Raw genomic sequence first — 22,193 nt, forward strand, 5'->3', positions numbered from 1 at the left:
TGGAAAATAAGACAAAAGAAAATATCCAGACTAAATCACGGAAAGAAAAAGGGTGGGTTACACAGAAAAGAGTGTAAGACATGGGAAACAGTGTAAAGGTCTGACACACATACATATATATATATATATATATATATATATATATATATATATATAATTGGAGCCCTAGAAGGAGAGGTGAGAGATTGAGAGATTGTGGCTGGGAATCTTCTAAAACTGATGAAAGATATGGAGCCACATATTCAAAAGTGCTGTGACCCTCATGCAGGATAAACAACAAATCTGGCATATTTAAAGATAGAAGACCAGCCTGGTTGGAACATGGGAAACATGGAAAGGGAAGTTCTTGATGATGAGGTTGGAGGCACTGGATCAGGTAGGGCCTTATAGGAGTTTAGATTTTATTCCAATTATATTTAGAATCCATTTGAGGATTTTAATAAGGAAAGACATGATCTTCTAAGATCACTTTTGCTGCTATGCGGAGGATGAATTGCAGAGACCACTTAAGTAATTGGGATAGTTCAGGTGAGGAATGCTTACGTTTTGGCATGGAATTATAATAGTGGAGGTGGTATGAATCAAGATGTATTTTGGAGGTAGACTTCCCACTAATAGATTGGATATGGTGAGTGTGGGAAACAAAATTGAGACTAACTCTTAGACCTTTTGCCTGAACATATGGGTAGATGATTGTGCTATTTATTGAAATGACAAAAACTCAAAGTGGAGCAATTTCAGGGACAGATAAATAGAGATCAGTAGGCCTGTTTCAGCCAAGTTAAATTTGAGATGTCTATGAGACATCAAGTGAACATGTCATGTAGGCATTTACAATACTAATCTGGAACTCAGGGGAGAAGTTTGGACTAGAGATAAAGATTTGAGAGTCATCAGCATACAATATTTTTTATTTCAAGCCATAGACCTGAATGGGATAAGCGAGAGAGAAAGTGTAGATAGAGAAGACAAGAGGCCCTAGATCAAACAGTTAGAGGTAGTATAAAATTACTTAGCAGGTACAAGAAAGGAGCAAGAATTCATATATATCACTTCTTATATAATTTTGGCGAGATCTTAATCATACTGCCATAGTACAAAAAAGAAAGTAAGAAATGTAGTCAATTACTTTATTTTGGGTAGCCAACACCCAACTAAAAATAGAGGAATAATAGTTGGTGTACAACTAGCATTCTTTCCACAGAGGTTGAATAAAGGAATAGGTCTTGCAAAGGAGAGCGTGGAACAGCCAGTGAGGTAGGAGTAAAAGTAGGCAATTGTGGCACCTTGGAAGTTTAAAGGAAAAAATTGTGTAAGGAAGGAGGCAGAGGGGCGAAGCCTATTCAGTGCTGTTGTGCAGTTAGGTGAAATGAAGACAAAAGCTTTGGCTGTAATAAAAATGGAGATCACTGTAATTCTCAGAGCCATTGCAAAGGGGAAATGAGGGCAAAAGCCCAATCAGAGTACATTAAATAGAGAGTAGGATACAGCAAATTTTGGTAAGTCTGTTGAAGAGTTTGGCTGTAGAGGAGAGTAAAGAAAAGAATTAGCTAGTAGAGACAAGGATCATCTGGAGAAAGTTTTGCTTTGTTTAATGAAAGGTGCTATTAAGGGTATGACAATGACTTAATAATGAAGGAAAATTTGGGAATTCATAATGGAGTAGATCTGGTGGCCTGGCCACCGCCTCACTAGGGATAGGGAAGGGGAGGGATAGCAAATATTCATGAAAAATAGAGTTTACCATAGATTATTTCTCAACTTACTTAAATTCACCTCTTTAAAGATGGAAATGGTAGATAATGCATTTGTACCTGGTTTATGAAAGAAAGATAAGAGACAACCCCATTCAGAAAACACATTTTTAAAAGTGAGTGAGGAGAGGAGAATTTGGCCCTAATTTTAATGGCAAACAGACAGAGAGAATACGTATATTGTATGCTAAGCAGCGTTCTAAGTGTTTTATGCTTAATTCTCACATCTCTGTGATGTCCTAAATCAAGGGATTTGGCAAATTAAAGTAGTTATAATTTTAAAGTAAAATGTTAAGACATCTTTTATTATTTTTCAATTTTGCCAGGCTTGTTCACCTTAGATAAGGCAGTTTCTACTATGTTACCATAGAACAATGCTATATATATTATGTGGAAAAAAGTAAGGTATAGAACAGTATGTGTAGTGTGCTATCATTTGAGTAAAGGGGGAATAGATACACACATCTTTTGGACAATTCCTAAAAATTGATAAGTGATTGTCTTTGGGGAGGGGATTTCAACTCTTGCTGAAATCTTTGCTTAATTAAGTAAGTAATTTAACCTTTCTTTGGTGACTTAGGGTCTTGCAGTATGTCCAGGACATTTTTTGGCAGTTTCTTCTTCAGCAAATAAATTAAATATTAGCTTTGTCTCCTTTGGATTTCAATTAAATTCTAAATAAAAATTCTGGTTGTTTGCAGGGGGTGGGGGGGCATCCGAATAGTTGGATTTAAGATCATCAGAAATTTAGTGTATACTTGCCAGCATGTAAATATCTACCTCATAATTATTTAATAATTATGATATCCTGTGATATCCTTATAGTGTTTTTTATCTTTGGCAGGAATTAAAAGGTGGTAAAGCTTATGCAAAGGTAAGTTGTTCTTTAACTCATTTGGAATTTGTATTATCACTTATTGCTATTTATAAGCTTAAAAATTAAATAGTTTGCTTTTCTAATTGCTCTTCAAGCTTGGCTCTTTCTAAATAAAGTAACTTGGAGATGGGTCCAACAATAAATTAGAGGCAATTTATTATTATTTATTCTTTCTAAATGCTGATTATAGGAAGTTATTCTTAAATTTCAGCTGCCTTACTAGAGGGCTATCTCTGGTTTATATTAAACAATAGCAACTGTTAATTCAGTTTCCCTTGGGAAGTATTGTCAGTCCCACCCAACCCCCAGTGAAATAGGACCTCTGTGCTCTCTTAACACCCTATATACTGTCCTTTTATACTTTCACTAGCTATATGGAATTACTGATGAATGTGCTCAGTTTTTTGCTGGATAGAAGGGATTAATAATTAATAATATTACCAGAAACCCACACACCCTCTTTTATTTCTAAACCTCTTTAATCTCTAAACCACATAGTCCTCTTTTTTTTTTTTGGCTGTGCCACACAGCTTGCAAGACCAGGAATTGAACCCAGGCCACAACAGTGAAAGCCCAGAATCCTAACCAGTAGGCCACCAGGGAACTCCCCACACACTCCTCTTTTTTTTAAAGAATATATTTTTTTAAATATTTATTTATTTGTTTATTTGGTCACACTGGGTCTTAGGTGCAGTTTGTGGGCTCCTTAGTTGCAGCATGCATGTGGGATCTAGTTCTCTGACCAGGGATCGAACCCAGGCCCCTCTACTGTGCCACTAGGGAAGTCCCCATACTCCTCTTTTATTTCCAGTCTCTGTGAAGTTATCTCCATCAATCCAGTCATCTAAGCCAAGAACCAGGGCACTAATTTCAACCATGAAATCTACCTAACTCCCTAAAACTAGTTGATTACAATGTCAGTTAGGATGCTCTTTGCTACAAGCAACAGAAAACCCTCCTCACCTAGAGATTTTTTTAATCTCGCAAAACAAGTAGGTATGAGATGGAGCTATATCTGTGAGATGGAGCTGCTCCAGGATTGGTTAATCCACTGACTAAAGAACATCATCAAGAAGCCATGTTACTTTTCTTTTTTTTTTCTTGTGTTCTCTATGTGATGGCTTTGTCCTTGGTGCGCACCCTTCATGGTAAGGAGCTGGCTAGCTGTTCAAGTTTTAGTCAACACTTTCACAGATGGCAAAACCCAGCTGCTTCTTATGACTTTTTTTGAGTGAGAAAACTTTTCCTGGATGGCCCCCAGAGGATTTCCCCATACCTTTGATCGGCTACAACTGGATCATATGCCCACTCCTAAACTAGTCATGGGCAATAGGAATGGATTGCCATGGTTAGCTTAGACTAATCACAATTTAACACTCAGCTGGAGATTGGGTTACTTTCCTTCTGCACGTGGATGAGCTAAGAGTAGACACATGAATAAAATCAGGACTTGTTAGCAAGGAACATCAGGGCATTGAATGGTGGGTGGGCAAAAAAACAAGGTCTGCTGTGACTGACAGATTTTCTTGATTTCTCCCTTCTAAAAACCTTTGGAAACCATTTCTTCTCTCCAGTCCCAAGACCACTGCCTTAGGTTATGCCTTCTTTATTTCTTACTTAAAACCTGCATTGGCCTCCTATCTTTTGTTCTCTGCCTCTGTTGTCTCCCTCCAGTTCACCCTCTATATTATTGCCAGAGGGATTGTTTTAAAATTCAAAGACAATCATATCCTCCCCCCATTTTTAGTCCTTCAGCCCCTCTCTATTGCCTGTAAAGGAAAATGAAATGAAATGTCTTTAACCTAGCATATTAGACCCATCTTAGTTTGCAAATCATCTGTCTGCACACACCACCTACACACACACTCACTCATCCTTATGCTTCAGACATACTGCCCTCAGAATCTTCCTGGAGTGTGTTGTGCTGTTCTAGCCTCATTGCCTTGTGACTTGATATTTTCCTTGCCATGCATGTGCTTCTGTCAACTCACGTATCATTAAAAACTCAGCTTAGTCATCCCTCCCCACTGAGAAATTTTCTTTCCCTCTCTTTCTTGTAATTGTGCCTTCCTTTATTACAGAACTTATACTTTTTATAGGAATTTGTTTCTTTTTTATCTTCCCTTATTAAAGTATGAGCTCCTGGAGAATTAGAGTAATATACATTCCTAATACCTAATATTATCTGGAGTGAAGATGCTCAAAATTATTTGCCAATCAAAGGAAGATCTGCCACAGTTATACCTAGAATTTATGTACATATGCCATTTTAATGAGACAGTTATCTCAGTGAAACCAAAGAGAAAATCATAAGGAAATATAGACTCTCTCGTACCATATTAGAATGTAAGCTCTTTCAAGACAGTTCTTATCTGTCGTGTTCATCACTGTTTTCCAGTCCCTAGAACGGGGCCTGGCACATAAAAGGTGCTTAGTAAATGTTGACCTTAGTGTGCTTTCTTAATGGGGACTGACCGGATTCTTTTTTTAAAAAACTTGCTTTATGCTTAAACTGTAATACCAGCATCCCAACAGTGGATGGTAAGTCAGAGGGCTGTTGATTATTCAAAAAATATGTATTAACTGCCTACCATGTGCCAAGCATTGTTCCTGCCACTGTTCTAAGTATTAGAGATACAGCAGTAAACAAAACAGACAAAAATCCCTGTCTTAGAGGAGCTTACATTCTAATGGAGGATTGAGGGAGGGGGACAGACAATAAACAAAATAAATATGAAGTGTGTATATATGTGATGTGATGATGACTACTAAGAAAAATAAAGCAGGTAAGGGGTGGAGGGTGACAGCTACAGGAGAGGGGAGGGAGGAGACAGGCATGCTTTCGAATGGTCAACGGAGGCCCCTTTAGAGAGATGACATTTGAACATAGACCCTAATGCAGTGAGGAAGAAAGCTATGAGAAGATCTAAGAGTCTATCAAGCAAAAGAACAGTAAGTGCTAAAGGCCTTGAGATGGTCTTGGCATTTTCAAGGAAAAGGACCTCGTGGCTGGAAGAGTAGATAGGAGGCAAGGAGGGAATGAAGTTAACAAGGTGGCTCTGGACAGAGGAAACACTGACAGTCAATACAGACAAGTCTTTCGAGGAGTTCTGCTCTAAAGGGGAGCAGAAGAATATTACAATAGACTGGAGAGAGATGTCAGGTGAGGTTTTGTTTTCTTTTGTTCTTTACGATGGGAGAAAATCCAGCATGTTTGTGTTCTGATGGGATTGATCCAGTAGAGAGGGAAGAATCCCTGAAGCGATGAACTTGAAAAGGCAGGAGGAGAGTGGATGGGAGCACAGCCAGCTCACTTACAGTAAGTGGGAAGGCGAATTCATGGGCACAGATGCAGGTGGGTGAGTGGATGTGGCTGGCAATAAGAGCTTGTGGAAGTTAAGTGCTCTTTTGATTGCTTTTATTTCTGAGTGAAATACGAAGCAAGGCATCAGCCAAGAGTATGGATGGAAAAGGTGTTGGAGGTTCAAAGAGAAAGGATAATGTGTGAAATAGGGCCTGTGGATGATGTGTGATCACACAGTCACAGGAGTCTCCCCATGTTCATTTGGATGTGGCTTTGCCCTGGACATATCCAGGCTTTTCACTGATCTCTTGGACCCCTAAAAGAGGCAGTAAGACCAAGAGTAATCATGTGAAGATTAGGTAGATGTTACCCGTGGCTTGATGTGTTCCTGACTTACTGCCTTTGGAGCTTGTGGCCCTACAACTGGTTTCTTAAGTTCTTATTCTTCATTCTTTTTATACCAATTAAAAACTACTAAAATAATACTCCAGCCTACAATTAAAATCTTCATTTTGAATGCCATTCATATGTGCTTCACTGAATGTTTTAAAGCATTAAAGCAGGCAGCTTAAACTCACAGCAGGGTTTGAAGTGTATAATACTTTTTATTATATTCAGGGAGATGTGCTTAATTTTTTGGGGGGTGGGGATTTATTTACTTATTTATTTTGGCCACGTTGGGTCTTTGCGGCAAGCAGGGGTTACTCTTTGTTGCAGTGTGCAGGCTTCTCATTGCAGTGGCTTCCCTTGTTGTAAAGCACAGGCTCTAGGCACATGGACTTCAGTAGTTGCAGCATATGGGCTCAGTAGTTGTGGCTCGCAGGCTCTAGAGCTCAGGCTCAGTAGTTGTGGTGCACAGGCTTAGTTGCTCCACGGCATGTGGAAATCTTCCTGGCCCAGGGATCAAACCCGTCCGTGTCCCCTGCATTGGCAGGTGGATTCTTAACCACTGTGCCACCAGGGAAGCCCGAGATGTGCTTAATTGCCACCTCAAAACATTTTTTTGTTAATAAGAGACTATATACACTTAATCATGTGGAATCAAGATATAATGATATAAGGGGGATGATTTTTTGTACCACTTGGAAATGAGAAATAGGGTTGAACAACAGAGGAAAGACCATAGGGTAATCTTTGGTAGCTGCAGAAAATGGGGACTGAACCTGGGTAGTAATAGGAGGGAGGAATGGGTTTGAGCAGAGCTTCTGGGTAACATCAGAGAAGGTTGGTGTGGGGCAGGAAGGAAGGAAGGAGGGATGGAGGGAGGAAGGAAGGAGTCTTCATAAAGAGAAATTTAGCTCAAGGGGGACCAGTGAAAGTGTGTGATATGCTTAAATCATTTCGCTCTTGGGTGGAAAGTGAGAACTTAATAATCTTCAACTGCCTGCAGTCACCAGTGGTTAACTGGGAAAAGAGCCAGACCAAAACAGGGAGAGGCAAGTCTGATCAGTTTTCGCTGTGGGTGTGCAAGTGACCATGTTGGTCTGCTGGTGTTTCCCATAGTGCGGTGTGAGCACCACTGCTATTAGCAGTGATTTCTATTGTTCAATATGCATTATTTTCATGTTAACAGTTATATATTTTAATGGGTACAGAAAAAATATATGTAGCAATCAAATCTGTGATTTCAGAGATCATATTGCTTAAGACAAGAGTAGAATAGGTAATACATTTTTACAAAAAGTGAGCCAACTTTTAAGACACATTAAACAAAGAATAGAACAGGTGTTGTTAAGTTTGCAAGAATTGCAAATAACTGAAGTTTGAGACAACTTGGCTAGAGCATGGGTTGAATGTTTATTTTAAAGAGAATATGATAGAAGCCTAGCAAATATTCAATTAATATAATTCTCTTTCTTTTCATAGCTGGGCTTTGCAGATCTCAACCTGGCAGAGTTCGCTGGATCAGGAAGTACTACTCGTCGCTGTTTACTGGAAGGCTATGATACCAAAAATACAAGACAGGATAATTCCATTCTTAAAGTAAGCACATTTCCAGATTTACATGTCAACAAATGAGATTCTCTGCCTTTAAATAAGCATAGGTATATACTGTCAAGGGCAAGATAGGAATCAATACTGAGATCACAAGCTGACCACATCACTGAAATACTCACCACCTAGGAGGAAAAACTATCCAAACCACAGAAGCCCTGAAAAATAACGAGTGTTCACGTTCGTGATCCTAAGGTGTTTCTCTCCAGTGCTGTGAACATTCAGGCACGAATACACACAATCACTACAGCATAAGGGCTCGTTGAGCAGAAGGCGCATCATAAATGAATACCTTACAATGTTCATAGCTCCCAAAAGGTGATTTCCAAAGCAGCTGTGGTGGGCACATGCGGTGTGTCTCAACAAGTGATAGGTGGAACTCACTTTGGGCATCTACCCCTCTGTTTCCAAGTACCTTTCAGGAGCCATGTAGTCTGGTGAACCCAGAGGGAACACACACTTCAGAGAGTTGGTGGGAGCATTAAATGAAACCAGTAGAGAAAATGTAAAGTAAAACTCATTGGATGAACCTTTTGCTGTATTTTAGTTGGGTTACCCCATTATGGTCAGTCCTCTAATGACAAGAAAGGAAAATAATCCTGAATAAAAACTGAATGGTCAAAAGTTAGTGGACAGAGAATTACCCTATACCTCACAGTTTTCGGACTCTCTTAGCTTATGCCTGGCACTTAATAGATTCTTAATTCATCATTGTTATTATTACCATTATCATTATTATTCCCAGAAGAGCATAATAAGATCCTATGGCTAGAGAGAAAAAGATGGCGGCGAAGTAGAGAGACGTGGAGTGCATCCCTCTCCACAGATGCATTGGGAATGCACGGAAGGACACAGTCATTCCCACAGAGAACCAGCTGAACACCAGCAGACGGCCTCGGACACCGGAAAGGGCTGCGGAGAACCTGACATAGCCGACTGAATATTCGTCTACTCCAATACTTGGACATTAGTCTGAGGCTTGGACAGTCTTCTATAAACACCTCTATCACCAGGACAAGCAACCCCAAAAGCTTGGACAACCATGAGGAAACAAAGAAACACCATGCAGGCAAAGGAGCAGGAAAAAAACCCACAAGACCAAATAAATGAGGAGGAAATAGGAAAAATGCCTGAAAAAGAATTTAGAGTAATGATAGTAAAAATGATACAAAATCTCGATAACAAATTAGAGAAAGTACAAGAAACAGTTCATAAGAACTCAGAAAAACAAACAGCAATGGATAACAAAATAACTGAAATTAAAAATACTCTAGATGCTCTAACCAGCAGAATGACTGAGGCAGAAGAACGAATAAGTGAGTTGGAAGATAGAATGGAAGAAATAAACGCCACAGAGCAGGAAAAAGATAAAAAAATAAAAAGACTAGAAGACAGCCTCAGAGACCTCAGTGATAACCTTAAACGTACCAACATTCGAATTATAGGCATCCCAGAAGAAGAAGAAAACAAGAAAGGGTCTGTGAAAATATTTGAAGAGGTTCTAGTGGAAAACTTCCCCAACATGGGAAAGGAAATAATTCACCAAGTCCAAGAAGCACAGAGAGTCCCATACAGAATAAACCCAAGGAGAAATACACCAAGACACATGTTAATCAAACTAACGACAATTCAACACAAAGAAAAAATATTAAAAGCAGCAAGAGAAAAGCAACAAACAACATATAAGGGAAAACCCATCAGGATAACAGCTGACCTTTCTACAGAAACTCTGCAGGCCAGAAGGGAATGGCAGGATATACTGAAAGTCCTGAAAGAGAGAAACCTACAGCCAAGAATACTTTACCCAGCAAGAATCTCATTCAGATTTGAGGGAGAAATCAAAAGCTTTCCAGACAAGCAAAAGTTAAGAGAATTCAGCACCACCAAACCAGCCTTACAACAAGTGCTAAAGGAACTTCTCTAAGTAGGAAACACAAGAAAAGGAAAACACCTACAAATACAAACCCAAAACAATTCAGAAAATGGTAATTGGAACACACATGTCAATAATCACTTTAAATGTAAATGGATTAAATGCTCCAACCAAAAGACACAGACTGGCTGAATGGATACAAAAACAAGACCCTTCTATATGCTGCCTACAAGAAACCCACTTCAGACCAAGGGATACATATAGACTGAAAGTGAAGGGATGGAAAAAGATATTCCATGCAAATGGAAGTCAAAAGAAAGCTGGAGTAGCAATACTCATATCAGACAAATTAGACTTGAAAGTAAAGACTATTAAAAGAGACAAGGAAGGGCACTACATAATGATCAAGGGATCCATCCAAGAAGAACATATCACAATGGTAAATATCTATGCCCCCAATATAGGAACACCTCAATACATAAGGCAAATGCTAACAGCTATAAAAGGGGACATCGACAGTAACACAATTATAGTGGGAGACTTGAACACCCCACTTACATCAATGGACAGATCATCCAAACAGAAAATAAATAAAGACACACAAGCTTTAAATGACACATTAGACCATCTCGACTTAATTGATATTTATAGGACATTCCATCCAAAAACGACAGACTACACGTTCTTCTCAAGTGCACACGGAACATTTTCCAGGATAGATCACATCTTGGGTCACAAATCAAACCTCAGCAAATTCAAGAAAATTGAAATCATATCAAGCATCTTCTCAGACCACAACGCCATGAGACTAGATATCAATTACAGGAAAAAAACTGCAAAAAATACAAACACATGGAGGCTAAACAATTCACTATTAAACAACCAAGGAATCACTACAGAAATCAAAGAGGAAATCAAAAAGTATCTAGAAACAAATGACAACGAAAACACAACAACCCAAAACCTATGGGACGCAGCAAAAGCAGTTCTAAGAGGGAAGTTTATAGCAATACAGTCCTACCTTAAGAAACAAGAAAATGATCGAATAAACAACCTAACCTTACACCTCAAACAACTAGAGAAAGAAGAACAAAGAAACCCCAAAGTGAGCAGAAGGAAAGAAATCGTAAAGATCAGAGCAGAAATAAATGAAAAAGAAAGGAAAGAAACCATAAGAAAAATAAATAAAACTAAAAGCTGGTTCTTTGAGAAGATTAACAAAATTGATAAACCATTAGCCAGACTCATCAAGAAAAAAAGGGAGAAGATGCAAATCAACAGAATTAGAAATGAAAAAGGAGAAGTCACAACGGACACCTCAGAAATACAAAACATCATGAGAGACTACTACAAGCAACTATATGCCAATCAATTGGATAACCTGGAAGAAATGGATACATTCTTAGAAAAATACAATCTTCCAAGACTGAACCAGGAAGAAATAGAAACCATGAACAGACCAATCACAAGTACAGAAATTGAGGCAGTGATTAAAAATCTCCCAACACACAAAAGCCCAGGACCAGATGGATTCACAGGCGAATTCTATCAAACATTTCGAGAAGAGTTAACACCTATCCTTCTCAAACTCTTCCAAAATATTGCAGAAGGCGGAGCACTCCCAAACTCATTCTATGAGGCTACCATCACCCTGATACCAAAACCAGGCAAAGATGTCACAAAAAAAGAAAACTACAGACCAATATCACTGATGAATATAGATGCAAAAATCCTCAACAAAATACTAGCTAACAGACTGCAACAGCACATTAAAAAAATCATACACCACGATCAAGTGGGGTTTATCCCTGGGATGCAAGGATTCTTCAATATACGCAAATCAATCAACGTGATACATCATATCAACAAATTGAAGGATAAAAACCATATGATCATTTCAATAGATGCAGAAAAAGCTTTTGACAAAGTTCAACATCCATTTATGATAAAAGCTCTCCAGAAAATGGGCATAGAAGGAAATTACCTCAACATCATAAAAGCCATATATGACAAACCAAAAGCCAACATTGTTCTCAATGGAGAAAAACTGGAAGAATTCCCTCTAAGAACAGGAACAAGACAAGGGTGTCCACTCTCACCACTGTTATTCAACATAGTTTTGGAAGTGTTAGCTACAGCAATCAGAGAAGAAAAAGAAATTAAAGGAATCCAAATTGGAAAAGAAGAAGTAAAATTGTCACTCTTTGCAGATGACATGATACTATATATAGAAAACCCTAAAGACTCTACCAGAAAACTGCTAGCACTCATTGATGAGTTTAGTAAAGTAGCAGGATACAAAATTAATGCACAGAAATCTCTTGCATTCCTATACACTAACAACGGAAGAGCAGAAAGAGAAATTAAGGAAACTCTCCCATTCACCATTGCAACCAAAAGAATAAAATACCTAGGAATAAACCTGCCTAAGGAGGCAAAAGATCTGTATGCAGAAAACTTTAAGACATTGATGAAAGAAATCAAAGATGACATAAACAGATGGAGGGATATACCATGTTCCTGGATTGGAAGAATCAACATCGTGAAAATGACTGTACTACCCAAAGCAATTTACAGATTTAATGCAATCCCGATCAGATTACCAATGGCATTTTTCACAGAACTAGAGCAAGAAATCTTACGATTTGTATGGAAACGCAAAAGACCCCGAATAGCCAAAGCAATCTTGAGAAGGAAAAATGGAGTTGGTGGAATCAGGCTTCCTGACTTCAAACTATACTACAAGGCCATAGTGATCAAGACAGTATGGTACTGGCACAAAAATAGAAAGGAAGATCAATGGAACAGAATAGAGAACTCAGAAGTAAGCCCAAACACATATGGGCACCTTATCTTTGACAAAGGAGGCACGAGTATACAATGGAAAAAAGACAGCCTCTTCAATAAGTGGTGCTGGGAAAATTGGACAGCAACATGTAAAAGAATGAAATTAGAACACTTCCTAACACCATACACAAAAATAAACTCCAAATGGATTAAAGACCTACATGTAAGGCCAGACACTATCAAACTCCTAGAGGAAAACATAGGCAGAACACTCTTTGACATACATCAAAGCAACATCCTTTTTGACCCACCTCCTAGAATCATGGAAATAAAATCAAGAATAAACGAATGGGACCTCATGAAACTTAAAAGCTTTTGCACAGCAAAAGAAACCATAAACAAGACTAAAAGGCAACCCTCAGAATGGGAAAAAATAATTGCCTATGAAACAACGGACAAAGGATTAACCTCCAAAATATACAAGCAGCTCATGCAGCTTCATACCAAAAAAGCAAATAACCCAATCCACAAATGGGCAGAAGACTTAAATAGACATTTCTCCAAAGAAGACATACAGATGGCCAACAAACACATGAAAAGATGCTCAACATCACTACTCATCAGAGAAATGCAAGTCAAAGCCACAATGAGGTATCACCTCACACCAATCAGAATGGCCATCATCACAAAGTCTGGAAACAACAAATGTTGGAGAGGGTGTGGAGAAAAGGGAACTCTCCTGCACTGTTGGTGGGACTGTAAGTTGGTACAGCCACTATGGAAAACAATTTGGAGGTTCCTTAAAAAACTACAAATAGAACTACCATATGATCCAGTAATCCCACTCCTGGGCATATACCCAAAGAAAACCATAATCCCAAAAGAAACTTGTACCATAATGTTTATTGCAGCACTCTTTACAATAGCCAGGACATGGAAGCAACCTAAATGCCCATCAACAAATGAATGGATACAGAAGATGTGGCATATATATACAATGGAATATTACTCAGCTATAAAAAGGGATGAGATGGAGCTATATGTAATGAGGTGGATAGAACTACAATCTGTCATACATAGTGAAGTAAGTCAGAAAGAGAAGGACAAATATTGTATGCTAACTCACATATATGGAATCTAAAAATGGTACTGATGAACTCAGTGACAAGAACAGGGAAGCAGATACAGGGAATGGACTGGAGAACTCGAGGTATGGGAGGGGGCGGGGGGTGAAGGGGAAACTGAGAAGAAGCGGGAGAGTAGTACAGACATATATATACTACCAGCTGTAAAATAGTCAGTGGGAAGTTGTTGTATAACAAAGGGAGTCCAACTTGAGGATGGAAGATGCCTTAGAGGACTGGGGCAGGGAGGGTGGGGGGGAATCAAGGGGGGGGCGTCAAGGAAGGGAGGGAATATGGGGATATGTGTATAAAAACAGTTGATTGAACCTGTTGTACCCCCAAAAAAAATAAAATAAAATAATAATAAAAAAAAAAAAAAAAAAAAAAAAAAAAAGATCCTATGGCTGATTCTTAAAAGGCAATCAGCACTAGAGAACAGCAGCATTTCAGAAAGCATTAGCAAAGCCTTAAATTCTGCTCCAACGAAAAACACCATTTCCAAATAATGGTACTCTGGGTATTCATTCATTCATTCAACGTTCAACCAGAATTTTTTGAGTAGCCATAGGTTTAGGGAGCTTAAGGAGCATAATCCCAGCCACGTGGCACGAGCATGGATTGTGACATCAGGGCTCTGTGTTTGTGCTTAGATTTCTGGAGCCCTGTGTAAGCATTTCACCTCTGCCCTGCTGTTTCCTCCTCTGTAAAAGGGGAATTTCAGTACTTGCCCCAGGGGGCTGTTCTTGAGGTCCGAATGAGTTACTGTATGTGATTTTGCCAGCACTCTTTAGTTGTATGGAATAGAAATCCCTCAGGTTAGTTCATGTCAAAGAGAACTTTAGTTCTAACACAGGAATGTTTCACAGAGCCCTAGGATGGAAAGTTGCAACCAGATGTGAACTCCCAGGAACTGAAGGAGCTTTCCAGGCCTCTCAGGGATTGTTCTTGGCTCTCTGCATTATCATTCTGTCTGCAGACCAGCTTCTTGTGCTTACTCACGGCTTCCCTGCCCTCCCTTAAACTTTACCTCTAAGTAGCATTGGCTTGCTATGACATCAGCAGAATCTGGGAGGCGGAGGAGGCTGTTTTTAGAGACCTTCTCTAAAATGTCTTGACCTGGTAGGTTGCCCAAAATGTGTTTGCAGTAGTATCCTCATAGTATATGTTGAGGCAGGGTAGATGTTTTACAGATGCTAAGTTTTCCTTCCCAGAAGGTGTCAAGAACATTAGTTAAAGTAACGTAGTACCTTGAGAGAGAGGCTGATCCATCTGGTAGGTAGAGAAGGGCATTGAGTACTTTTAAATTTTTATAGCTTTATTGAGCTATGATCCCCTTACCATACATTTCACCCAAAGTACACAATTTTAGTATATTCACAGGCATGTCCAACTATCGCCATAATCAATTTTAGAACATCTTCATTACCCCAGAAAAGAAACCTCGTATGTGCCCAAATGCAGTCACTTCCCACTTTCCCCCAACTCTCCTCCCTTTCCCCCAGCCCTAGGCAACCACTTATCTACTCTCTGTCTGTGGGTTTACCTATTCTGAACATTTCATATAAATGGGATTATAGAATAGTGTTTTTGTGTCTGGCTTCTTTTAACTTAGCATAATGTTTTCAAGGTTCACCCATGCTGTAGCATGCATGTATCACTACTTCATTCCTTTTTGTGAATAAATAATATTCCATTGTATGACTATACCACATGTTATTTATTCATTAGTTAATGGTCATTTGGGTTGTTTTAACCTTTTAGCTATTATGAACAGTGCTGCTGTGACCATTCACATACAAGTTTTGGTGTGGGCATATGTTTTCTTTTCTCTTGGGCATACATCCAAGAGTATGTACTCTTGGAGCAGAATTCTTGGGTCACATGGTAACTCTGCTTTTAACCTTTTGCAGAAGTACCTGACTGTTTTTCAAGTGGCTGAAATATTTTACATTCCCATTAGCAGAGTAAATGAGGGTTCAGACTTCTCCAGATATTGAGTCCTTTTATTTTTTAGCTTCTTAGAATGGGGAACTGCATAGATAACCCTGTGCTTTTCATATTTCAGATGCTGCTAATATGCATGTAGAGACTTGCATTAAGCATTTAGTCTTCAAGATAAATATGTATAGAGATCCTCCAGAGGAAATGCCTCTTACTGTGGGTGAAAGGCCTTGAATAGCTTGGGGTATCAGGAAGATCAGATATTTCTAAGCCTGACATAATGTACAAGCTTTACAAAATCATTGCTGCATGAATGAATAAAATCATGAATGACAAACAAAATCATTCATTCATTCATTCTGGTCCAAAGCTAGAGCAAAGGCCAGAAGCATTCTACTCTTACAGGCCTCCAGCCAGGCACCCCTGGAAGCATCATTATGGCCAACATGTTGGAAGAAAACATTCCAGACACTTAAACACCACAGGAATCTGGAAGGAAAGACAGATAAAATAGAGCAGGGCAGCGCACACCCAGAGGATTGTTACTGATGAGGCCCTTGCTTTTCCTTTCCATCTTTTCCACTCTTATTTTTGCAGTTACAAAGTTTTGAATGTTAAAAATTATTTTTGACCTGTGTATAAAGCAGCAATTCAGTATTGGATATAACCCAATTCAGTAATCATTTTATTTAATACTTTCAAAATAGGAAATACCGGACTAGGAACTGTGGAAGATGCATAGAGTAGCAGAATGTGGCTTCTCCTCTCGAGATTTTTATAATTACAATATTTCTTTTTCTTATGTTTAGGTTTTGATTAGTATGCAACTGATGTCTGGTGACCCGTGTTTTAAAACGTAAGTTGATGCTCAGTAAATGAGTTATTTATCTGAAAGTGCAATAGTGATTTATTTGTTTAAATTTTCACATTCATATTTTATAGTGTTTGTAGGCTAATACCAGTGAAGGAATAGTTCCTCTTTTAGGAAATGGAACTGACCCTCATAGAAGTTACTATTACTTAGTACCAAATATACTCTCCACAGTCTAAATTATTTAAGCTATGGGTCTTTTGTCATCTTCAGGTTTTGGGTGAAATTATACAAATTAAAATTTTTAATTTGACCTCTGTGGACTTATTTCTTCAATAAATACCTATTAACTGCCATGTGCTAGGCCCTAATCTAGACACTAGAGAAACAGCAGTGAAAAAAATAGATTAAGTCCCAGGCATCTTGGAGCTTATATTCTAAGACGAAAACAGACAACAAGCTAACAAGTAAATATATGATATAAAGATGGCTATGAGTACTTTGGAGAAAAATAAAGCAGGGTTGGAGGGCCATGGTGGGGAGAAGTATTGCTGTTTTATATAGGCAGGAGGTCCTTCCTGGTAAAGGTGATATTTGAGCAGAGACCTGAGGGAAGTGGGAAGCAAGCCATGCAGATATATGGGGAGAGAGCATTTGAAACAGAGGTGACAAGGACAGAGGCCTTGAGAGAGGAGTGTGTTTGGCAGTAACTGCCAGGAGACCAGTATGTCTCAACAGAGTGAACGAAGAAGTGGGTGATAGGAGACGAGACCAAATGATAAAGGGTCTTGTAGGCCATTATAATAATAGTCTCATAGGCCACTTATAATCTGAGTGAGATAAAAAGCTACCGGAGGGTTTAAAACAGGAGTAAAATTATCAGACTTACGGCTACTAGATAGAAAATAGACAATTGGTGGGAGCAACAAAGGGGCCAAGGGCAGAAATAGGTAGATGAGTTAGGAGGCTGTTTCTTAATCCAAGTTTGGGGCCTGAGTAACTAGAAGAATGGTGTAAATTTATTGAAATGTGAGAGCCTACAAAAGGAACAGGTTGGGAGCTTGGGTATTAGGTGTGTTAAGGTTGAGATCCCTATTTAACATCCAGCCAGCAATTTTAGGTAGGCAGTTGGATATATCAGTATAGGATTCAGTGGGGAGGCCCAGACCGGAGATATAAATTTGGAAGTCATGATATCATGAGCACATAGATACTAGTTAAAGCCGTGAGCTTTGGTTAAATGACCTAGACGAAATGGGTATAAGTAAAGAAAAAGACCACAGACTGAGGTGTGGGACACTCCTGCATGTTAGACGTTGAGGAGATAGGAAAAAACCAGCAAAGTAGCAACCAGTGAGACAGGAAGAGGGAACCAAAGGAGGGTACTGTCCCTAAACCAGGTGACTAGCGTGTTTCAAAAAGGAGGGAGTGATGAGTTGTATCACACACTACTGAAGTAGGCCATGGAAGATGAGGGCTGAGAATTGACCTTTGGATTTTGCAGTATAGAGACCATCGGTGACTCTGACAAGCACTCGTGGAATGTTTTTAGACTACAGCCACATTGGAGTGGGTTAAAGAAAGTTCTGGAGGAGAAAATTTGGAGATAGTGAGTATAAATAATTCTTAAGAGGACTTTTGCTGCAAAAAGGGAACAGGAAAATGGGGTCATAAGAGAATGTGGAATTAAGGGCAGCTGTTTGTTTGTTTGTTTGTTTTAAGATGGGAGATTGCACAGCATACTTGTATCCTGATACGAATGGTCCAGTAGACAAGGAGAAATGTGCAGAAGAGAAAAGGGACAATTGCTAGAATAGTGTCCTTGGAGTGTCAAGAGTAATGAAGGCAGAGAATATGGCTACAGATGCAGATATAGGAGAAGCAGTAACATGTAGAAGTTATTTTCAAATTGCTCCTGATTTCCTAGTGATATAGGAAACAAGGAAATCATTGAAGAGCAAGAATGGGAAAGATGGAGGTGGGGGTTTGAGGAAAGAGGAGGAGATGTGTAAAAGTCTTCTCAGAGAGTAGGTGAGTGGGCTGAATGGGAAAAGACAGTAGGATGCCTGTCAGCAATCTTGAAGACAGTAATTAAAAATGAAAGTTAATCGGTATCATTTAAATATCTGAGAAAAAATGTATTTAGAAAAGTAAACAATTACTTCCCTATGTATCAACTTCATGTTTTTAATAGCATCATCCATATAGTTCTCTACTTACATAGTGTTTTATAAAGATGAAAATATATATATTTAACACAAATGAATTCTTGATTAAAATTATGCATTTTCCTATAACTTAATCTTTATGTGCTGTTTTCTCTCAAACCATAATTTCCTGGCTTCTTTTTTTATTTCCCGCTCTTTTGGGACCAAACAATTTTTGGTTTCTTAGGTAACAATATGTTTTCCTAGTGGTGTCAGTTTAGGGTGAAAGAGAAAATGAGCAGCAAAACTTAGTAGAAGAAAATGCATTCATTCTTCCTTCTTAGGGCCTTTTTATGAGTGTTCCCTTTCTGGCCCTTTTTCTGCTGTTTTATCTCTCTATTTGTGAAATTCAGATACTGAAGAGCTCAAAGATAGATTATTTTATGTTCTGTATTACCTCCACACGTGTAATTCTGATAATCTAGAGTTTATATTTACAGAGAAAGACTTTTATAACTCTTGGAATAAACAAGCTTTACCTAATCCCAAGATACATAAGAGTATTTCTCAGGAGAATCAAACCCCCAATATTTGTTTTCTCTTTTGAGTATCTGAAATTGTGCAGCTATCAGTAGAAAAGGGACAGCTCTAACATATCCATACTGAGTATGGATCGAATAGAAAAATGTTTGAACTGCTGATGTGAAAAGGAAATTATTTTTACCAGGTTGTATTTGTGTATATCAAATATGTAAAATCACAATACTTCAGAGCTGAAAAGAGTGTTGGAAGTTGTCTAGTCTGATGACTTTGTTTCCAGAATATTTAGCCACAAAAATCCTTTGCACAAATATATTATGAATCCCATATATAACATTTTTCTATTGAGAGAAAAAAAGGTGCAGTGCCCTCCTACCCCCCCCCCCCCCACTTGAAGTCCCTAAGGGAGCTTCATGAAGCCAGTTTTAAAACTATGAGTATAATCCAAGTTCACTTTTTACCAATGAGGACCCTAAGGCACAGAGCAGTTGAGCGACTTGACTGAGTATTTGTCTGGAAGACAAAGATGTAAATAGCTGCCGGAGAGGGTCATTGTACTATTCTCTCTGCTTTTGTCTGTCTTTGAACTTTTCATGGTATAAGTTTTCAAAAACCTGCTAGAGAAGCAGACAAGAGTATAGCAGATTCTTAGTACTCCAAGTTAAATTCTAGTTTTGATATTATATGAGCAGAAGATCTGTGAATTAGATCAAACAGTTTTTCAGAAACACAAATTTTATGCTAAAGCCAGTACTTATGAAGAAGACAGCTGGTAAGTCAGCCTCTAAGCACTTGCCCTAAACTCTGTTTTGTAGTTCTCTACAACTCATCAAATATCCACCAGCTCTCTTAAAAGAATGAAGCTGACTCTGAAAAGAAAGCCAACTACTAATGCTGATGCAAAGGGTATTTTGAGAGAGACATTATATACTGTACTGGCATTTAATGATTTGGTGGCAAAGCAGATCTAGGGAAGATGTAACCCTCTTGAATAGCTAGGGTTCTGGAGCATTCTATATTCTAGAAGGAAGGAAATTACCACTTGTGAAAATGATGGCAAAATAATGAATATTACTGTCTCCCAATTTAATTCTTGAAACAACTCTGTGATGTATTATCAGCTCTGTAATGTGAGGACATTGAGACTCAGAGGTTAAGAAACTAATTTGTCCAGCGCCCCAGGATTCACTCATTCAGTACATGTGCATTGATTGCCTACCGTTTCTAACATTTACCAAACTCATTAAGACCAACCCCCTGCTCTGAAGGATTCACTATTTATATGGGAGACAAACAACATATCATGTTATTGAGGCATAGAAGATAGAGTCCTTAATTACTCTTCCTTGAAAGCCAGGAAAGTTGTCACTGAGGGGGTGACACTGAGCTAAGTTTTAAAGGATAAATAGGAAATAAGCAGGGGAGGTGGGTAGAAACATTCCAGGAAGAGAAAACAGCTTGCACGACTTTATAGCATTGTTACAGGGCATGGAGAGAATATTTATGAAATACCAAGTAGATAGTAATCTCATTTTTAGGAGGTCATTTTTCACATACTCGTAACATTACGTGAAATTAAAATAATCCCATCACTTTCATTCTGAAATTGAACTACATTAAACAATTTCTGATAGGAGATATAAAAGCATTTCAGAACAGAAGGGGTAATAGAATTAAAAAATGACACATGATAGGCACTCAGTGATTATTTATTCAACACAGCTTTGTCTAGGGAGACCTAGATTTCAAATTCTAAATTTGCTAAGGTTTTAGATTCTAGATTTGCCTTAATGTCAGTCCCTGTGGTTGATGAATTTTCTCCATAATGTTTAGTTGCCCCAGTATTAGAACAGTTAGTGCAGATGGCTGAAATTATCCAGGGTTGGGGTTCTTCAGATTTTTTGAGACTGCAGAACAAGGGGCACCAAACTGAAGGTATTGCTCAAAGTGTTATGGCCGTGAAGTCAGGCTGGACAGGAAAGAGTGGAGCCAGAGGGAGACTGATGGAGAGGGAGAAAGAGAAGAGGCCACACTGGGAGTTCTGAAGGGTTGTAAAGCAGGTCTAAGAGGTAGAGGGATGGAGACGCTGTAATCAGGCCACCTGTGAAAGGAAAAACAAAGGAACTGGCGTTGAAAAGATAAGAATTTAGGGAGTTCCCTGGTGGTCCAGTAGTTAGGACTTGGCGCTTTCACTGCTGTGGCCCTGGGTTCAGTCACTGCTCAGGGAACAAAGATCCCACAAGCCATGCAGCATGGCCATAAAAATAAAAATAAGAATTTAGACAGGCAGGCATTAGTCATCATCATTGATTACTGACTGTGACTACAGACTCCATTCTTTGTAAATGTATTTCTTTTTCATGTTAGTATTTCTTATAGAATATTGAATGCAGCAGGTTTTTTCACCAAGCTGTTTGACATTGTTTAAAAATACAGATTTTGGTCATTGAAGAGGCAGGTCTAGGCCAGACTGCAAGGGGCCTTGTATTGCCACTCTGAGGAGTTTGAGCTTTATCCCAAAGGAGCTATTGAAGTGTTTTAAATCAGAGAGTAACATGTTCATATGCACATTTCAGAAAGACCACAGTGAGAGTAGCATGGAATAAAGGTTGGCAGACTAGCTAAGAGACTCTTGCAGTTATCCAGGAAAAGGTGCAAAGGCCAAACTCAAGTATTTAGTGGAGGCGGAGAAGGGGTGAATAGGAAAAATATTAAGAGAGAATCTGTGGGGTTTGGAAATTGATTGGATATGAAGAAAAGTGAATAGGAAGGAGACAGAGGCAATATCTAGAATTCTGGTTTTGGTGACTGGTTTTTGTTTTGTTTTGTTTTTTGGGGTTTTTTTGGTCCATGCCATGTGGTTTGCAGGGCCATGGCAGTGAAAGCCTGAAATCCTAACCACTAGGCAACCAGGGAACTCCTTTTTTTTTTTTTAATTGAAGTAGAGCTGATTTACAATATTGTGTTAGTTTCAGGTTTACAGCAGAGTGACTCAGTTGTGTATATTTTTCATATTATTTTCCATTATGGGTTGTTACTA

General features: G+C 38.7%; 1 protein-coding gene across 2 annotated transcripts in view; it reads left to right on the plus strand.

Annotated features, from left to right (window-relative positions):
* The window catches only part of EEIG2 (EEIG family member 2), an 82,654-nt gene that overhangs the window by 41,403 nt on the left and 19,058 nt on the right, over positions 1 to 22,193 (plus strand). For both annotated transcript variants that reach the window (XM_057721727.1, XM_057721819.1), the window contains exons 3-5: positions 2,599 to 2,628; positions 7,802 to 7,918; positions 16,465 to 16,511. In XM_057721727.1, coding sequence (XP_057577710.1) covers positions 2,599 to 2,628; positions 7,802 to 7,918; positions 16,465 to 16,511 — 194 coding nt within the window. The remainder of the gene's footprint in view (positions 1 to 2,598; positions 2,629 to 7,801; positions 7,919 to 16,464; positions 16,512 to 22,193) is intronic.

Source organism: Hippopotamus amphibius, chromosome 1 (genome assembly GCF_030028045.1).
Source record: "Hippopotamus amphibius kiboko isolate mHipAmp2 chromosome 1, mHipAmp2.hap2, whole genome shotgun sequence".
NCBI classification, from domain to species: domain Eukaryota; kingdom Metazoa; phylum Chordata; class Mammalia; order Artiodactyla; family Hippopotamidae; genus Hippopotamus; species Hippopotamus amphibius.